The 16582-nt window shown below is 39.7% G+C and overlaps 1 protein-coding gene across 1 annotated transcript in view; it reads left to right on the top strand.

Moving 5' to 3' along the window:
- The window catches only part of SND1 (staphylococcal nuclease and tudor domain containing 1), a 390995-nt gene that overhangs the window by 233924 nt on the left and 140489 nt on the right, over positions 1-16582 (top strand). Inside the window, exon 15 of the mRNA XM_039860623.1 lies at positions 11700-11841. Coding sequence (XP_039716557.1) covers positions 11700-11841 — 142 coding nt within the window. The remainder of the gene's footprint in view (positions 1-11699; positions 11842-16582) is intronic.

Here is a 16582-nt window from a genome sequence, read left to right as displayed (position 1 = left end):
CAAAATTACTCGGAATATTAAGAGTCCTTAGGCCAAACACTTTATCTCAAATCTAAAGATCATACATAGGGAGTAACTGGCCAAAGAAACTTAAAAAGGCACTTCCTAGGATATCCGGAAAATCATAGAAACTAAGAGGAGAGAGAGCGTCACAACATAAGCGTTGACTCTTCTGCTTCAGAAAGGCGAAGATTGAGAACTGTCTAGTAGGTTTAGCAACATGGATTACTGGTGACTTTAGAGCAGTTTTTGTGGAATGACGGGTTGGATCACGGGTTTACATCTCTATACTTTCAGTTTTAGCCATTTTCTAACAATAGTAACTGGATAAATGTCTCTGTAGTTGTCAATGAGTGAAAAATCTTCAGCGCATCCATAGCTACATATGCACTGACGGAGGAAACGTATAGATTTATCCCTGTCCCTGCCCACTGCGATTTTATAACTCTGGTATGATGTAATCACATGTGGATATTGTTTTGGGGTTCTAGTATGAGTGCCTTGTTGGAAAAACAAATTTCTTATGTTATCTTGACCAGATCTCTGTCTAAATTCTCTGCCATCACTTATGCATCCTGGGGCACATGGTTTTTCATTGATAAGCTAGATCCTTAGAGTGTCACTTCTAGAACCCCAAATATCCACATGTGATTACATCATACCAGAGTTGTATTAGGATGTCTACACCCAAAACACTACATTCCTAACTACGCTTTTCTCTAAGGTTAGTTTCATTATGTTTTAAGTTTATTATCACATATTTTTTACATACGCATGGAATTCTGGGTACTTTTTAGTCAGTCAATTTCTGAGACCAAATATGGGACTGTTTATATCATGCTGCTTGCTTTACTCAGAATTCATTTTTCTTATTCTTATATCGTGCTAATGTATGTGATTTTTCTTTTCTGCTGATTGTCGATACTCTTTTTGGCTCTGACATAATTAAGTTAAAGTTTTATTCCTTAGGAAAAGGGCTGCTTAGTTTGATTTCATCAGATGCTGTTTTTGAAGGAGTAGTAGAGCAGATTTCACTTCCAGTTTCAGGTCGAGATGTTTTCCAAATCAGTTTGCAGACTATCAGTGTCCATAATGTTTATCTGTCTCAAAATACACAGAACAATTGTAAAGGTAAAGGACTAATTTACTCTGAAGAATGTTGAATTTGGCTTTAAAAAATTGGAGATTGTTGTCCGACCTGAATAATTTGTAAGTTTATCTGGACAAAGCAGAATCAGCACTGAATGTTAGTCTATTTTTTTCTTTTAAAAACCAAAACTTACACTTTCTTTTCCCACAAGTTTTGTTTTTAAATGCATCAAATATAAATAAGCCAAAAGAAGAAAATAAAACCATCTCTACTACTACCACCAGAAATTTTTCAATAAAAATATTTCTGCTTACCAGAATGTGGGGTTCTGTTTTGTTTTGTTTTCATCACCCACTCACCCCGCCCGGCACCTCTTTTTTTAAGTGGTGATACAGGCTTTTTTTTTTTTCAGGACAAGAACTTTCTCTGTATACAATTAGTGCCTAACAGTGTCTGGCGCCGTAGTAGGTGCTTAAATTGCTTTTGTCTCCTTGAACCACACTTTTAGTGTCTGCCTAGTATTCTGTCTTATTAATGTACTATAATTTGATTAATCAGCTTCCCACTGTTGGATAGTGAAGTGATTTGGATTGTTTATTTCCTTTCATAAACCACACTGATTCCTTTCGCTAATTCACAGTCTCTAATTATTTTCTTTAGAATAATTCCATAAGTAATATATGCCAAAGGATAATGTAATTTTTTAGCATCATCATTCTCTAAATCTTTATTGAGTAAAATGTTAGGTTTTTAGTTTGATATATTTGTTGTTCTTCAAAACACTGACCACATTTTTTCTTAATAATAACTTTCTACCATAATAGTTATCATTTTTTTTCATATCTTAAAAGCTGGAACTTTCTCTTCCAAATTTTGTAATTATCTATTTTTATTAACTCTTTAAAAATGTAGGGCTTTAAAAAGACCAATTAGACATAATAAAACTTTTATTTAAGATTTATTGGACCTAAATTGGTATGACTGCGGGAAAAAAATGAATGTTCACAGTTCTTTTAGGGGATTTGGAAATTATTTTAGTCATCTAACCTTTTATAATTCTTTTGATTTTTAAATTTTATGTCATAGGTTGCTTGCTGATTTTTTTTTTCTTTCATCTTTTTCTGAAGTTGTGTTCATGTCTCAGGTGGAATAGAGGTTAGCATGACATCAATTTCCTTGCCCCTTCTTTCTTGGTTTTGCCTTGAAATGAAACTTATGCTTCATCAGATCATCTTAAAATTCTTTACTCTGCATATATTATTTTAATTATCTCCCAAATCATTTTCTGCTTCTGTAATAAATTCTTACCTCTTGTCTATAGAGACTTTGAAAGTGATAAAAACTGACCTAAAACTTTTAAAGAAATAAATAGTATTTCAGACCTTTAGTTCCTTTTTTAATCATAGCCTTATAATTGATATTTAGAGCAGTAGATTCTTCTTGATGTGTTTCGTTCCATGTTTTTACTGTCACCTACCATTTTAAGCTGTGTTTTTAGACCAGTCAGTCTTATGTCTTTTTTTCCAGAAATATTTAAAATGTCTATTGTGGTATAGTCATGCACTGCTCAATGGAGATAACGTTCTGAGAATTGTGTCATTAGGCAGCTTCATAGTTGTGCAGATATCATAGAGTGCACACACAAACTTAGATGGTGCAGCCTACTGCACCTAGGCCATACGGTATAGCCATTGCTCTCAGGCCACAAGCCTATCCAGCATGTTACTGTACTGACTATTGTAGGCAACTGTAACATGATGGTAAGTATTTGAATATATAAACCTACGTAAAAATTCAGTTTAAAAGATAAAAAATGGTCACCTGCATAGGGCGCTTACCACGAATGGAGCTTGCAGGACTGGAAGTTGCTCTGGATGAGTCAGTGAGTGAGTGGTGAGTGATTGTGAAGGCCTAGGACATGACTGCACTAACTTCAGACTTTATAAACACTGCACACTTAGTCTACACTAACTTGATAAAAAACATTAAATCAAGCGCAAGAGAAGATGATGCAACCAAGAGACAGTAACACAAGATGTATGAGGCATAACACGGCGTGCTGTTTTACAGGAACTTTTTTTGTAAATAGAAAGAGTACATTCTAAAATAATGATAAAATGTGTAGTATAGTAAATATGTAAACCAGTAGTCATGTATGATGATTATCAAGTATTATGTACGATACACAATTGTCTGTGAGATACTTACACATGACTGGCTGCGTAGTAGGTTTGTTTACACCAGCATCACCACAGACACGTGAGTAAGACAGCTATATTGTCACTAGGCGATAGGAATTTTTCAGCTCTGCTAGAATCTTATGGGACCATTGTTGACCAAAACATCATTAGGCAGTTCCTAACTATTTTCCTATAAAGAGTCATCATTTGATTCTTAGAAAAGTAACAGCACAGTTGTTAAATGGTCTCTTTCTGTCATCATTGGTTGTGTTTATCTTTACCAATTTAGAAGTGCCATCTTTAACTATTTTCTTATCAATTTAATGATTTATTTGCTATAATTAGATGTCTAAAATTTGGATAAATTACATATTTTTAGAGAAATATTTAATGTGAAAATAATTGTAAGGTATGCCCTCCAGTATATTAAGCTCTTCTGTATACTTTTTTCTCTTAACAAATTGGTAATACTGAGCCAGTATTTCTCATGGCTGTATCTTTGAGTAGTTACAATTTAGTTTTATAATAAAATAAATTTTCTTCACATAATAACTAAAGTAGCCATTGGTATCAAAAAACTAGTGTATTATTATGCTGATGGATAATGAAAGGAATTTATCTGTTGGATTCAAAGTACTCAAAGGATAGTCTTTCTCCAGAATAAAACTACAAAAGCCACTCTGTATCCATTCTATCTTTACTTACCTGACCTCAAAGAGATGAAACATTTTCTCCATGAAATAGGAATAGGATGTTTTTTGAAAAAGGAAAAGGGAGTAAACCAAGAAAGTGGAAAGCAAAGACCTGGGAAACATGATCCAGGGTAGGATGTGCAGGGAATATCCAGGGTTTTAGTGAAAGGAGGCTGGGTCATCCGTCGTGCAGCAGGCCTCACACACCACCGTGCAGAAGTCGGCAGGAGTGGGAGGTGCTCCAGGAAGGGCTACGATTTACAAAGTCGTAATTTTATAAACACCGAATATCAATTTAATGAAAAATTGTTAACAATCTGTTGAGAAGTTAGAGTATGAAGAAGTGGAAAAATGGACAGTTTGGGGGTGAAGGAGGAAATGGGAAGAAGGCGGACTTTATTTGTGGACATTTTTCTGGATCCCATGAATTATGAGCCATAACTTTCAGATCATTGCGTGGCTAGGCAGACCTGAGGAACGACATCCCTCAAACAAATCAGAGAAAGAGGATTGCTATAGAAAGAGAGTGAGCTTGTGTGGCTGATGCTTTCTTATAACTAGGTATATACTTATCCTTTAGGTATATATTTCAACCCTTTTTATATGAAACACATATACCATCACTGTGTTTTCTATGCTAAACTTACAGCACAGAAAAAAGTCTTGTAGAATAAGCCAAGGGCACTGTATTTCCTGTTGATGATGAAATGCTGATTTTCCCACTAAAATGCAGTGATTTTAAAGGTTAAATTGAATCGTTCTTACAGCATAATTTCAGCTGGTTAAATTTGGAAAACTGAAAGTCATTCAATAAAAAAATAATCTCAGAGCCTGTGTAGAATTTTCATTTGATTAAGAGTTGAATATATTTTATTCGCGGTAAGCCATATCACATGATTTTATTTCAAGGTAGTATAAAAATGTCAACAGGCAAATGTCCTCAGAAGTACTGTTTTCTTTCTTGGGACAGAACATTGCCTCCATGTAGCCAGGCGAGGACAGTATCAAGCTTTTCTTTAGCCATTGCCTTTAGAATTGATACTTTCTTACGCTGCTTTTGGGAAACTGATATAAAAAAATTTTTTTTCTTTGTTCTTCTAATCCCATGATTTCTCATCTAAACTATTTTCTGCTTGAATTTTTTTAAACACTTTAATGCATTGACTAGTTAATTAAAGTAGTTTATCTAAAATGTGATTACTGGAGTGCTTAATTTTGAAATTGTTACTGTCTCCGAGCTACTTATAAATTAGTTGACTAGGAAATACTTAAGTTAAAAATTAAAATATTACATAGTCTACTTATCCAGGTCAATTTTTTTATCTTTAAAACTTAGGCATAATTTATACAGTAAAATATATCATATTTAATATATAATTCTATGAGTTTCAGTAAGTGTGGACATTTTGAGAGCCATGGACACTTGGAACCAACCCATACCCAAGAAAATGGAACTGTTGGATCATCTTCCCCAAACTCCTCCGTCACCTTTGGAGTCCACCCCCGCCCTTCCCTTAGCCTCTGGCAACCACTGGTCTGTTTCTGTCCTTACAGTTTAACTTTTGCAAGAGTGTTATATAAATGGAATCGTGCATTTGAGATTCATCCATGTTGCCGCTTATACGCTTTTAATTGCAGAGTAGTATTCCATTATGTGGGCGTGCTACAGTTTATCCATTCCCTCGTTGAAGAAGATTTAGGTTACTTCCAGTTTGGGGTGAGTACGGATGAATGCCAGGCCATATTCTAGGGGTCTCTAATCTATTACTGTAACATGATTTGACTTCCTTTTAATTCGACTGCCGTGATTGTAAGTCAGAATGCTGCTTTGCATATTTTCATTCTAAATACAGGATTATCCCTTCTCTTAGGATTTACCAAGTCCTGGTTTCTTTTCTCAGTTTTATACCTTGTGAAAAGGAAATAGATAGTGAGCAAGACCAACCAAATGAAAATATTTATAGATGCCTATCCTTTGCAGGGCTCCTGAGGGCAATGGTATTCTTAAAGTGTTGGCAGATTTAGGTTTTTTTCAAGTTCAAGCGCAGAGAAATTTTTTTCCTCCACATTTGGGACATGAAGCTACACTCGCACTGCCGTGCTCTGCAGCTTCCTTCTTCCCATTTGGGGAGCAGACCATGCCAGCTCCTTCTGCCCTTCAGTCTCTCCTTGTACGCTTTGAAAACCGCTTAACCAAACTATCCTACCTTAATAAAGGATTAGAATTAGGAAAGAAAATGGAAGGTTATATTCAGTGTTGAGGGCGCCACAGGTTAACATGCCAGCCAGCCTCCCAAGCTCAGGGCTTGCTTCCAGCTCAGTGTTCCTACAGCTGTCCTCTTGATTCATGCTCTCAGGAGTGGAGCCCAGAGCCTGAAACATGGTTTCTCCTACACTCTGACATGTTGGAGGCCTGAGCGAGCTGCTGTGCCACCTAAGTAAACAGTGTAAGAAACTGTAAACTACAGACAGCACTTAATGAAAAATTATTGATGGCCTAGCTTCAGCATTTTTTTTTTCCGTTTCCTCCTAATTTTATTTGTTTTTCAGCGTGGTTTTCTCCTGTTTTCACTCATTCCTTTTAAACTTGTATCTCACTGAAGTTTACGCCCTCTCCTAGTACCCCTCACATACACCTCACCATGAAACACTGATGACCAGCTAGGCAAGATTTGTCTCAAATTTTTTAGTGCTTTGTGGTATTGTTGGAGCTAGACAGGATTCCCAAGTGTCTCCCCCCAAGGCCCCATTTATATTCAGAGATTATCTTGCCCGTATAAGTGGTTCCTAGCAGAAAACCATAATCTCATTCTTTGAGTTAAAATATCACTTGGGCCATATAGTGCCTGAGCTGTGGAAAGGAAGAAGAGCATGGAGTGTTGATGACTCTTGCCTTTCCAGTGGGGGATGTACTTGTGATTTGTAGTTGTAGAAGTAATTCTTCCTGTCTGGAGAGCCCGACAAAAACAGATAACTATGGCAGTAAGTTCTCACAGTGCACCCTGAAATGAGAGTGCGTTTGCTTCAGTGTTCTTAGCTGTTAGTTCTGATCTCCACGCTTTGTTTTCTGTGTCTGTGCTCTTGTACACATCCACATTTTGCTGCTGCAATATTAGGATTTGTAGGACCCAAACAGCATTGTGCTCTAGAATCCTTTAGCCTCAGGTCAGCCCTGTAGGTACAGGGGAGTCAGCTCTCACAGGAGTGACACCTGCCCAGTTCGCTGGAGTGGGCAGGACATGGAAGCTCCATCATTTTTGATGTTCCTTGTTCCAATTCAGTTTCTCAAGTGCTGGTGGACTGTTCCCGTGCTACCATGCTAAGCCCCACATGTATTTGTTTTTAGTTCTTTTTCCTGTGATGTTAATCAAAGAGTGATTGTGACGATGAGAACTAATTAGTGAGTTTCATTATTAACAGTTCCCATTTGAGACTTGCACATGATAATCCTGAGTGGTTAATTGTTAACTAATAGGTTTGCTCTGATTCCCATTTCCCTATGCTGTTTTGTATGTTGTGATATTCCCCCTCTCACCGGTCCTAACTATGTTAATGCCTACAATAATGGGTATTTTCAGTGGAAAAATCATAGAATCCATTCACTTTGCTAACATCTAGTACAAACTGACAGCCTAAAACCCTGTTCCAGAATTCACAAAACTTTGATTTGTGTGAGTTACGCTCTTCTACGATGCAGATGACTTGTCTCTATGTGTTCTGTGGACCTCTGTCCTGTGCCAGCCACACAAGGACTCTGCTTCTCCTGATCTCCCTCCCCTCACCCCCAACTTTCCCACTCTCCCAAAATTGGTATTTCATTTTCTTACAAAGGAAGAAGATACTTTGTAGAGATAAGTTGCAGTCTCACTAGGAAGGGGCATTTCTTACAGGTGTTGATACATGTATCCACATTTGGAAGAGTTGTGGCCTGACAAGCCAGAAGTGAGGGTCAAGTAGGAGTGTTTGATGAATGTGTCCTTATAACCTTTTCCTCTTTCTAAGGACCATCCTGCCTGTCTTCAGGGCCATTCAAAACCCTACTCTTATAAGTGTGAGGTATAGATATTAACATCCTTTGAAATGAAGTCACCCCAGGCACATTTGTCGCATCATTACTTTCTCAATTTCATGGTGCATCGAGGAAGCAGAAACATTCCTTAAAGAGATGCCATCCACAATAGCAGGTTAAATGTAGCTAATGTATCCTTAAATTAGCTATTCTAAGAGTACAGGAAAATAGTTATGTTTTGTTTTGGAGCACAGGTAATGTGAAAACTATCAGTGTAACAAAAAAGACTTATCTGCGCAGAAGTACAGTTGCTTCTTGATTATTTACACCAGTGGAGGGGAATATTGGTACAGACAACAGAAAACTATAACCACTTTATCTACTCGGATTCTCAGAGCCTTGAGCCAATGTAGTACCAGATAACTATGGCAGATAGATGCTCAGATCTCCTGTAAATAAGCGAGAGTCTGCAGCTAGACTTGCAAGTAGAAATGTTTGATAGTTAATAGTCTCGCCTTAAAATGAGCATTCTATCACGTCTCAGTGTTATCTCTTTAAATGTGAGACCTTTAATTTTATTTTTTAAAATATATTTTGGAGTTCTAAAGTTGTAAAGAAATTGTTAATTTCACTAAATCTCAGTAGGTCCTCCTTCAGGATTATTGGTAGATTGTTAAAATGTCATGTTAATGACATTTTTTGAACTTTATCACTTTCCCATCATCCTTAAGATCTACCTGGCATCTTCAGCTCCTTCGTAGGGCCTAAACTGGCCTCTGTTATACTAGTTCTCATAATCAAGTTTTCTCTTAGTTACTTCTTTTGTAACCTTAGAAGTGAGGGTAAGAGAATGAAGCACATCACTATACTTGCACCAGCTCTTTGAAAGTCAAATTGTTTAACCACATTTAGTCAATTTTATAGTAATACAGTCAAAACTAACATGAATAATTTCTATAGCTAAATTAGCAGGGGCTGATTTAAGGCTACATCACCTGAGGGAACCTGTCATTCGGCCTTACCAGTCTTTTCATTTGAGCCACTGAAACAAAAATTAAAGGTTTCAAGGGGTTTTGTATTGCAAAGGATCATGTCAAGCGAAGGAAGCATTTGAGATGACAAGGGACAACAGACCACTGACTGAGGTTTGAAAGAGCTGACATCTTTTGGTGAATACATTCCATTCGATTGACTTTATAAGAATTTTTTATTTCTAAAAACCTGTCAACTTGAGTGAATTTCCATCTTTTCCCTTAACTCATGATCCATGGGCATGTCATCATCTTCAGGCCTTTGGAGCGGGGCACCCCATGTGCTTTCTTGCAATTTTGCCTCTGGAAATAAAAATGGCCAATTCTGGTAGGCCTTTAAAATTTGCTTTTGTGCCTTCAATTTTCATAGTTGGCTTTCACTTATAATCTTTATCATAATCAATGGCATGTCACATTCTCTTTGTTGACTTCCCATGTTGTTTCTGGAATAGGACTGTTAAGTTGTGCGTTGAGACTTAGGAGAAATCTGGAACATCTGTTGTTTTTTTTTTTGTTTTTTTTTTGTTTTTAATTACATGGCTAAGAGTAAGGTACCTTCGCTTCTCCTTGATCTCAGCCTGAGTAAATGCAATTGACTCTTGAACTGTGCAGGGTGAGGCGTGCCGACACCCTGCGTAGTCGAAATCCGTATATAACTTTTGACTCCCCAGTAGCCTACTGTTGACCAGAACACTTAACGATAACATAAACAGTTGATTAACACATATTTTGTATATTATGTGTATTATATACTGTATTCTTACAAGAAAGTAAGCAAGAGAAAAGAAAATGTTAAGAAAATCATAATAATGCATGTGTTTATTGAAAAATAATCCACATATAAGTGGACCCATGCAATTCAAACCAATGTCAGTCAAGGGTCAACTATCTCTCTCTTGATAAAGTAGGTAATCATTTAACAAAATAGGAAGAGTCTGCTTCAACATCCTTTTTATTATTAACATTAAAGGCATACCTGTGTTTGTGTGTGCTCTTGTTATTCCTGTAAGCATCTTTTTCCCAGATAAATATATGCCGAAGATAATGATGAGCAAAAGTCTGTGAAAAATATAAATTACTTCAGTCTTAAGTGGAAAGGCCTTCTCTTCGGAGACATTAAGTTGCCTCATGATTTGCAATAATCATTTTGATAATTGTTGTTGACTTACTGGCTCAGCTCATGAATAATGTCCCAGATTTAGACTTGTACGGAAAAAGGATTTTAATCAGGTAGTACTTTCTTTCCCACAGAACATTTGTCTTGCTCGACTGTTCTGGACTTCCGCCAACTTCCAGAAAGGCCTTTTCTTTACTGTATATAGACAGTGGAATAGCTTAAGTGTTCATTGGGGGGAGTTTCCAACCCACGAAAGCTCATTGTGCCATTACCTTTTACCAGTGTTCCATTAGAGACACAGAGAACAGATGACTGTCTCTCCTTTTCTCCAAGAAACTGTTTGAAGAGAAGGATTACTCTCATTACTATAAATATTGTTTTCATCCCAACCTACCTCACTGCTTCTGAATGAGCGGAGCCCCTTTGGCTGCTGTGAGAACTCTCAAATTCTTGATGGCTTGTTAAATTTTCATTATCTAATGTGCATTAATTTAGATACAATAGCTCTGTTGCTAGGAGCAGAGTTAGCAAGGAGGAGCTTGGTGGAGTGCTTGTGTTGCAGGCGTCAGGAAGGTATACAGAGTTTGCTGTCCTCGGAGGAAGTTGACAGTTCTGCTGGCTGGGCTGAAAGCCTTGGAAATTCTGACATCCAGTGACTGTTCCCCCAGCACATGCAATGTGATGTTTTGATGCTTGCTTACTCTATTATCTGTTTAAGTAGCTTGATGGACTGAAAGGATTTGAAGGCTGTCTTAGCTGCTCTGTAGCTTAGAGCTCTGAGGTTTGAAATGTCCATGATTTGATACCCTTGAGGTAGAATGCATGCCCTTTTGTGGATGAGTGAAAAGAAGTTTTAAAAATGCTATGCAGTTTTGTATGTTTTTATTGTTTCCATAATTTTTCATGCTGACGCGATGTGGGATTGGTCCCTGTGGAGCACGTCCCGCTGTAACAGATCTCCCAAACTGGGAACAGGAGCACTGTGCCATCCTGGCTCATCCCCGAAAAGCTCACAGAGCAGAGCTTGCTGTGCTAGTGCCTGAAGGTTGTGTTCTTCTCCTTAAGAAACTGTGAGCTCTGAATCTACATACCTATTGAAGATGGAAGATGAACGACTTTGGGTTTCCTGGGAAAGGGCTCTAGGGGCTATATCATGCAGCCTGGTAGTCACTTTTTTTTTTTTTTCCCATTGAAAATCACAGGTTAAATAAACCTCCATTGAAGGTTAGTGTTGGTCTTCTCTCAATTTCCTGTAGACGGAAGGGGAGCTTTTATTTCCTATCCCAGAGAAGTGAAATTCTCATTTCAAAGCACCTTCCTAACATATATCCACTGGTTGCTTAGTAACTGAACAGAGAGAAGCGGAGAGTCACCGAGAATGTTCTGGAAACTTTTGATTAATTATGTTTTTTCTGTGGAAGTCACATGGATATCTGGTGTCTGCCATGGTTTTAGAAATGAAATTTTATAGGGTTATTTGCCTAGCTTCCTGTGGTATGCTAGACTGTCCTAAGCCACAGAGAAAGAAACATTTACCTAAATCTTATTACCTTTCTAAAGATTCTTCTTTTCTCCACCAGGATACCCAAAAAGCAAAGCAGTTCCTGCCCTTTCTCCAGCGGGCAGGCCGTTCTGAAGCTGTGGTGGAATATGTCTTCAGTGGTTCTCGTCTCAAGCTATATTTGCCAAAGGAAACTTGCCTTATCACCTTCTTGCTCGCAGGTAAGTCTTATGCGTCCTATGTTACTCTGAAATTTTTTCCCGGAGCGCGGAGGTCCTCCCTGGAGGTCATGTGCCCTCCTTTCCGCTGTGTTTCAAACAGAAGCTGGAGGGCATCTAGGTGATTTCATCTCTAATTGAGATCTGAACATAAAATTTCTAGATTTGGTCTCTCTGTCACTGCAGACCCAACACTGGGCCCTCTTCCTGCTTCTTATTTCCACCACTCACAGGACGTAGGAGTAGAGTTGCTGAAAAGACAGCACACATCCTCACATGGCCTGAGTAAAGGGAATTCTCACCGTTGGCGTTTCCTGTTTAGGATAGGTGACCCCTGCTGCGTTCGTCGTGGGCAGGCCTCAGAGGAGCCGAGACACTCTGCCCTCATAGCTCCCCACGCAGTGCTGTTTGTCTCTCTTTCATTCTTTTCAAATGTCGTTAGGATCCAAATCCTATATGAAACCCCAGACATGACATTACCTTCGCAGGCTCCTGCATCTATAGTATTTCTCTGTTGCACTAAAGTTGGCATGCTAGGGCAAGCCTTCCTTTCTTTGTTGGCTTAATGTACATATCTCTTATCTTATCCTTTCTAGTAGCTTAAGATTTCACAAGCCAGCAAGACTATGAATGAATTGTGCTCTTCGAGCAGTTTTTATGCATTCAAGGAACAAATTGCTTTATTTCTTCCCTACTGGCAAATAGTAGTTATTTATTCAGGACTTCACAGAAACGGTGGTCTTTGGGAGAAAGTGTCGTTTTACTTCAGCACCCTGCACCCAACCCCCGTACACACAAATATTCACTCACTCACAAAGCACATATGCTGCGTGCTCTCCCAGTGCACACTGCCTTTTCTGAGGCTGTCCTGTTGCCTCAGCGCTGCTTCTCTTGGATTCTTGAATAGAATTTGCCATGGGCGAAGAGAAATGGGAGCCACGTTTGTTGTCCCTGCAAGATTGCCTCCACCGCCCCCTGGAAGGAAGGCACTGATAGTTTCTTCTCTGGAGAAGGGTCTCCCTCGGGCCCCAACTAAACCTGTTATCATGTGAGATAAAACCACTCACTGAACACATGACCGTGAAGCTCACTGCCACTGCGGGCCGTCACTTCTGGTTGAGGCACACTCACACACTGTTAAGAAAGTTAATGGTCACTGCACAGCTCTGCGGCCTTTCTGAAGGGGCTGCTTGAAGCCCGACACGAAGCTCAGGCGCAGCTGTAGGAGAGAAGGGCCGCAGCAAACCCATATCGCGTGGAGGGCTGTGCGTGTTTCTGCGCATGAGAATTGCAGTAAACGAAGGGGTGGCATAGCAGTGTGTGGGAGGGTCCCTTCATGCAGCCATTTTGCCCTTTTCTTAAGATTTCCATAGCGGAGAAGTACCTTAGCAGTGAATTCTAGTTGTTACAGAGTCTGAGGTGTGTATTTATTTCATCCTTTGCTCTAAACCTGCAAAACAAAGGTGTCCTTTTGACAGTGTAGAGCTTTATCCCAGAGGTGTGAAAGAGAAACAGTATTATTCTTCTTTCTGGAAAACTTGGCCACAGATCTATAGGGGAAAGAAAACGCCACAGTTCTGGCTGCTAAACTCAAAGCTACCTGAATGGAACTGGCTGGGAGCCGTAGACCTGTCTTGGCTGAGTTTTCCTAGAGAAGCCCTCCGGTTGTTCTGCGCTTAACCACAGCCAGTCTGATCACTCGACTCTGCATCAGCCAGTTCTTCTGTCTACTTGGCATTATTCTGAGCTTAGCAATTCACGAGGCATTTCCTGAGTTAACTTACATTCTGAAAGATAGATTACCGAAGCAAATACATGATAAAAATATAAGCTTTTACATTTTTCTCCTGCCATACTGTATGCGGTTACATTATGTATCTTCTGATTTCTTTAGAAACTTGGCAAAGATACAGGACATTGAAAAGTAATAGGAGAAAGCAGACCTCAGTTTGAGTCATGGTTCTACGCCGCACAGGCAGGGAGATTATTTACCCTCTTCAAGCCTCAGTTTACACATGGGTTTACTGGAGAGAGGATCATACCTCTCAGGGAGGCTGTGAGAGTTTAACGAGATGAGAAAAGGGTTCAGAACAAGCCTGCCATCGAGTGGGTCATCAATACATATATTTCTTTCCCCTTCCCCTCACAAAGACTTAGCGGATTCATAACTGGAGCTTTCCTTCACTCTTGTATGCAGTGGCCATACAAGACTGTGCAGTGTGTGCATGCATGGGTCACAGCCTCCATGGTAGAGCCATATTATCTATTGATGGAAATAAATTATGAAAAGGAGATGTTCTCATCTGCTCCGGACTGAAATGAAGGCTGTTGGCTTTTCCTTTTGAGACTTGGAGCAGGGAACATCATCCTGATCAGACTGCGTCCTGAGTCTCGAGAAGCTCTAGAGGGAAGGCAGACATGTAAACAAACTGCAGTGTTGGGCATTAGGTGAAATAATAGAATTATTTACAAGGCGCAGAAGTAGAACAAACGATGAAATGATTAGTTATTTACCTGGGGATCAGGAAATGCCTCCTTGAGGAGCTGATATCTGAGCTGTCTGTGCTTTGAAGGACAAATATGAGTTTACAGTGTTGGGGGAGGGGAGGGGAGAGGACGAGGTAGAGAGGAACATTGTAGGTAGAGGTCACAGCATGTACGAAGGTGTGAGGTATGTTATATCCTGATGTGTCCAGGCAACCAGGAACCCTTTGGGTGTGTAGAATATAATGAAGAGAGGGGTGTTGGGATAAAGTTGGAAACGCAGACAGGAGCTAGTCTTTCTTGGGTTAAGAAAGCTTATTTTGGTGGATACATTGGACTGTATGAGGCTGAAGGCTGGGAGAGCAGTTAAGAAGCAAGAGGGCTAGAGGCCTGAAATCTGGAAGTGGAGAAGATATTTGAAAAGTATTTAGGAGGAAGACTTGATAATTCAGGGAATGACTGGATTTTTTTGGTCAGGATTGGGAGATGATATTGAGTGTAGGAGATAAAGCACCCAAGGCTTGAGTGATTGGTCAGATTGTCATGTTCAAGGGCAACAGAAAGTAAAAATAGACTTTTGGAACAGATCGTTGGTTTGGTTTTAGACATGTAATATTTGAGGTATCCATAGGAATGAATGTTCAGGTCAGCAGAAAGACCTAGGCAAATTCTTCAGGTGGAGGAACTGTCAGCATATAGACAACAGTTAAAACCGTTTCAGTGCCTAGAGGACCAGTTTAGAACTAATAAGCACCCCGGAAAATTCCAGTCTGTGAGGAGTAAGCCAAGTATTCATACATGGGCAAGGAAAACATGGTCAGAGGATTAGAAGGAGAACCCAAAGAGAGTAGTCTTCTGGAAGCCAAGGGAAGTTAGAATTCCCAGGCGTTAGCAGTGTGAGATTTTACCTAAAAGATCAAGTAGGTAAAAACTATGAAGGATTTTCCTATCAATTAGTAAGTCACAGATGACCTTTGTCAGTGTAGTTTCATCAGAGTCGATTCAGCCTTAAGGCAGATTACAGGCAATTGGGGGAAAATGTGAGAAATAAGGAACAGAATTAAAAATAGACTGTTCTTCACAAAAATCTAACAGAGGATGGAAACAGTGCAGAAAAGTGAACGCTAAAGGGTCAAGGTAACATTTTAAGGATGTCAGCATTTGAGTACTTTTATAACTAATTCTTGAGATTGGAACAGAATGTAGCATGTATAGTTGGGAAAGCTATTCAATATATCTATTGTTTTCAGAATACCAATTACAGAATGTAAAACTCAACAAAATCTTCTTGGCAAATGAGAATATAAAAAAGATGGAGCGAAAATACCATAGGGAACATGAGAGTTACTGGTCTGATTTCTGAGAAGGAACTAAGAAAGGATGTATGGAGATGATTAAGGGTAGTGACTTGGAAGAGATGGAGTGACTGAGATGGAGAGAGAATGTGGGTGGAGGGAGCATCCTTAGAAAAGGGGCCCCTGGTCTTCTGAGACCACCTGCAAAGATGAGAATGAGTGGAGACAGGCACGATATTCACCTGGGCAGTGGTTCTCATGGCACAGCTTTGTAGCTCTCTCTGGGCTGCTCTCCACATCATGGAAAAATGGCATTCTCCTAGAAATGATGTCTCTGCAGCCAGGAGGGAGTTGGAGTTGTGACTCTCAAGAGGAAAGTCAAGATAATTGTTCAACAGTCCCATATGTGCTGCTGTCATTGATCCCAGCCTTTTGGAGAGCCCTCTGGACTTCAAGATGGGGTGGACACTTTCCATTTTTATGTGGCCTTTTTTGGGCAGACGGCCCCACAGCTTGATAGGGAGTGGCATTTGGCCCAAGCCAGCTGGCCTCTCTGTCACGGTTCCTGCACCCCTGTATGTGGAATGATGGCTTGGTCAGATGGGATAGCAGGTGGGGCTGGGCAGCGTCAGCTGTAGCTAACAGGTCAGCGCCTCCTGAAGGCTCTTGCCCTTTAGTCCTTTGAGCACCTGGCTTAGGTTTGGTCGGCGAGCAGGTGACCTTACACCATCAGAACTGAGACTGTTCAAGGTCTCTCCGCCTGCTGCTGTGGCCTCCTCCTATGCGTGCTTACCTCAGCCTTGGAGGCAATCATTCAGTTCCTGTCCTGAGTTAACGGGAAGCCAAGATCCCCAGGCAGCATGCATTTGTTTAAAAGCATCCTTTTTCCTCATCTAGCGGTTAGTGAGCCCCATACATTTCCTTCCATTAGAACAAAAACAGTTTACCAACAATCTCTATTTTGG

The sequence above is a fragment of the Pteropus medius genome, unplaced genomic scaffold, assembly GCF_902729225.1.
Source record: "Pteropus medius unplaced genomic scaffold, Ma_sr-lr_union100, whole genome shotgun sequence".
Taxonomy (NCBI): Eukaryota; Metazoa; Chordata; class Mammalia; order Chiroptera; family Pteropodidae; genus Pteropus; species Pteropus medius.
The sequence above is the reverse complement of the archived record's forward strand: the minus strand, read 5'-3'. Positions and strand labels throughout refer to the sequence as shown.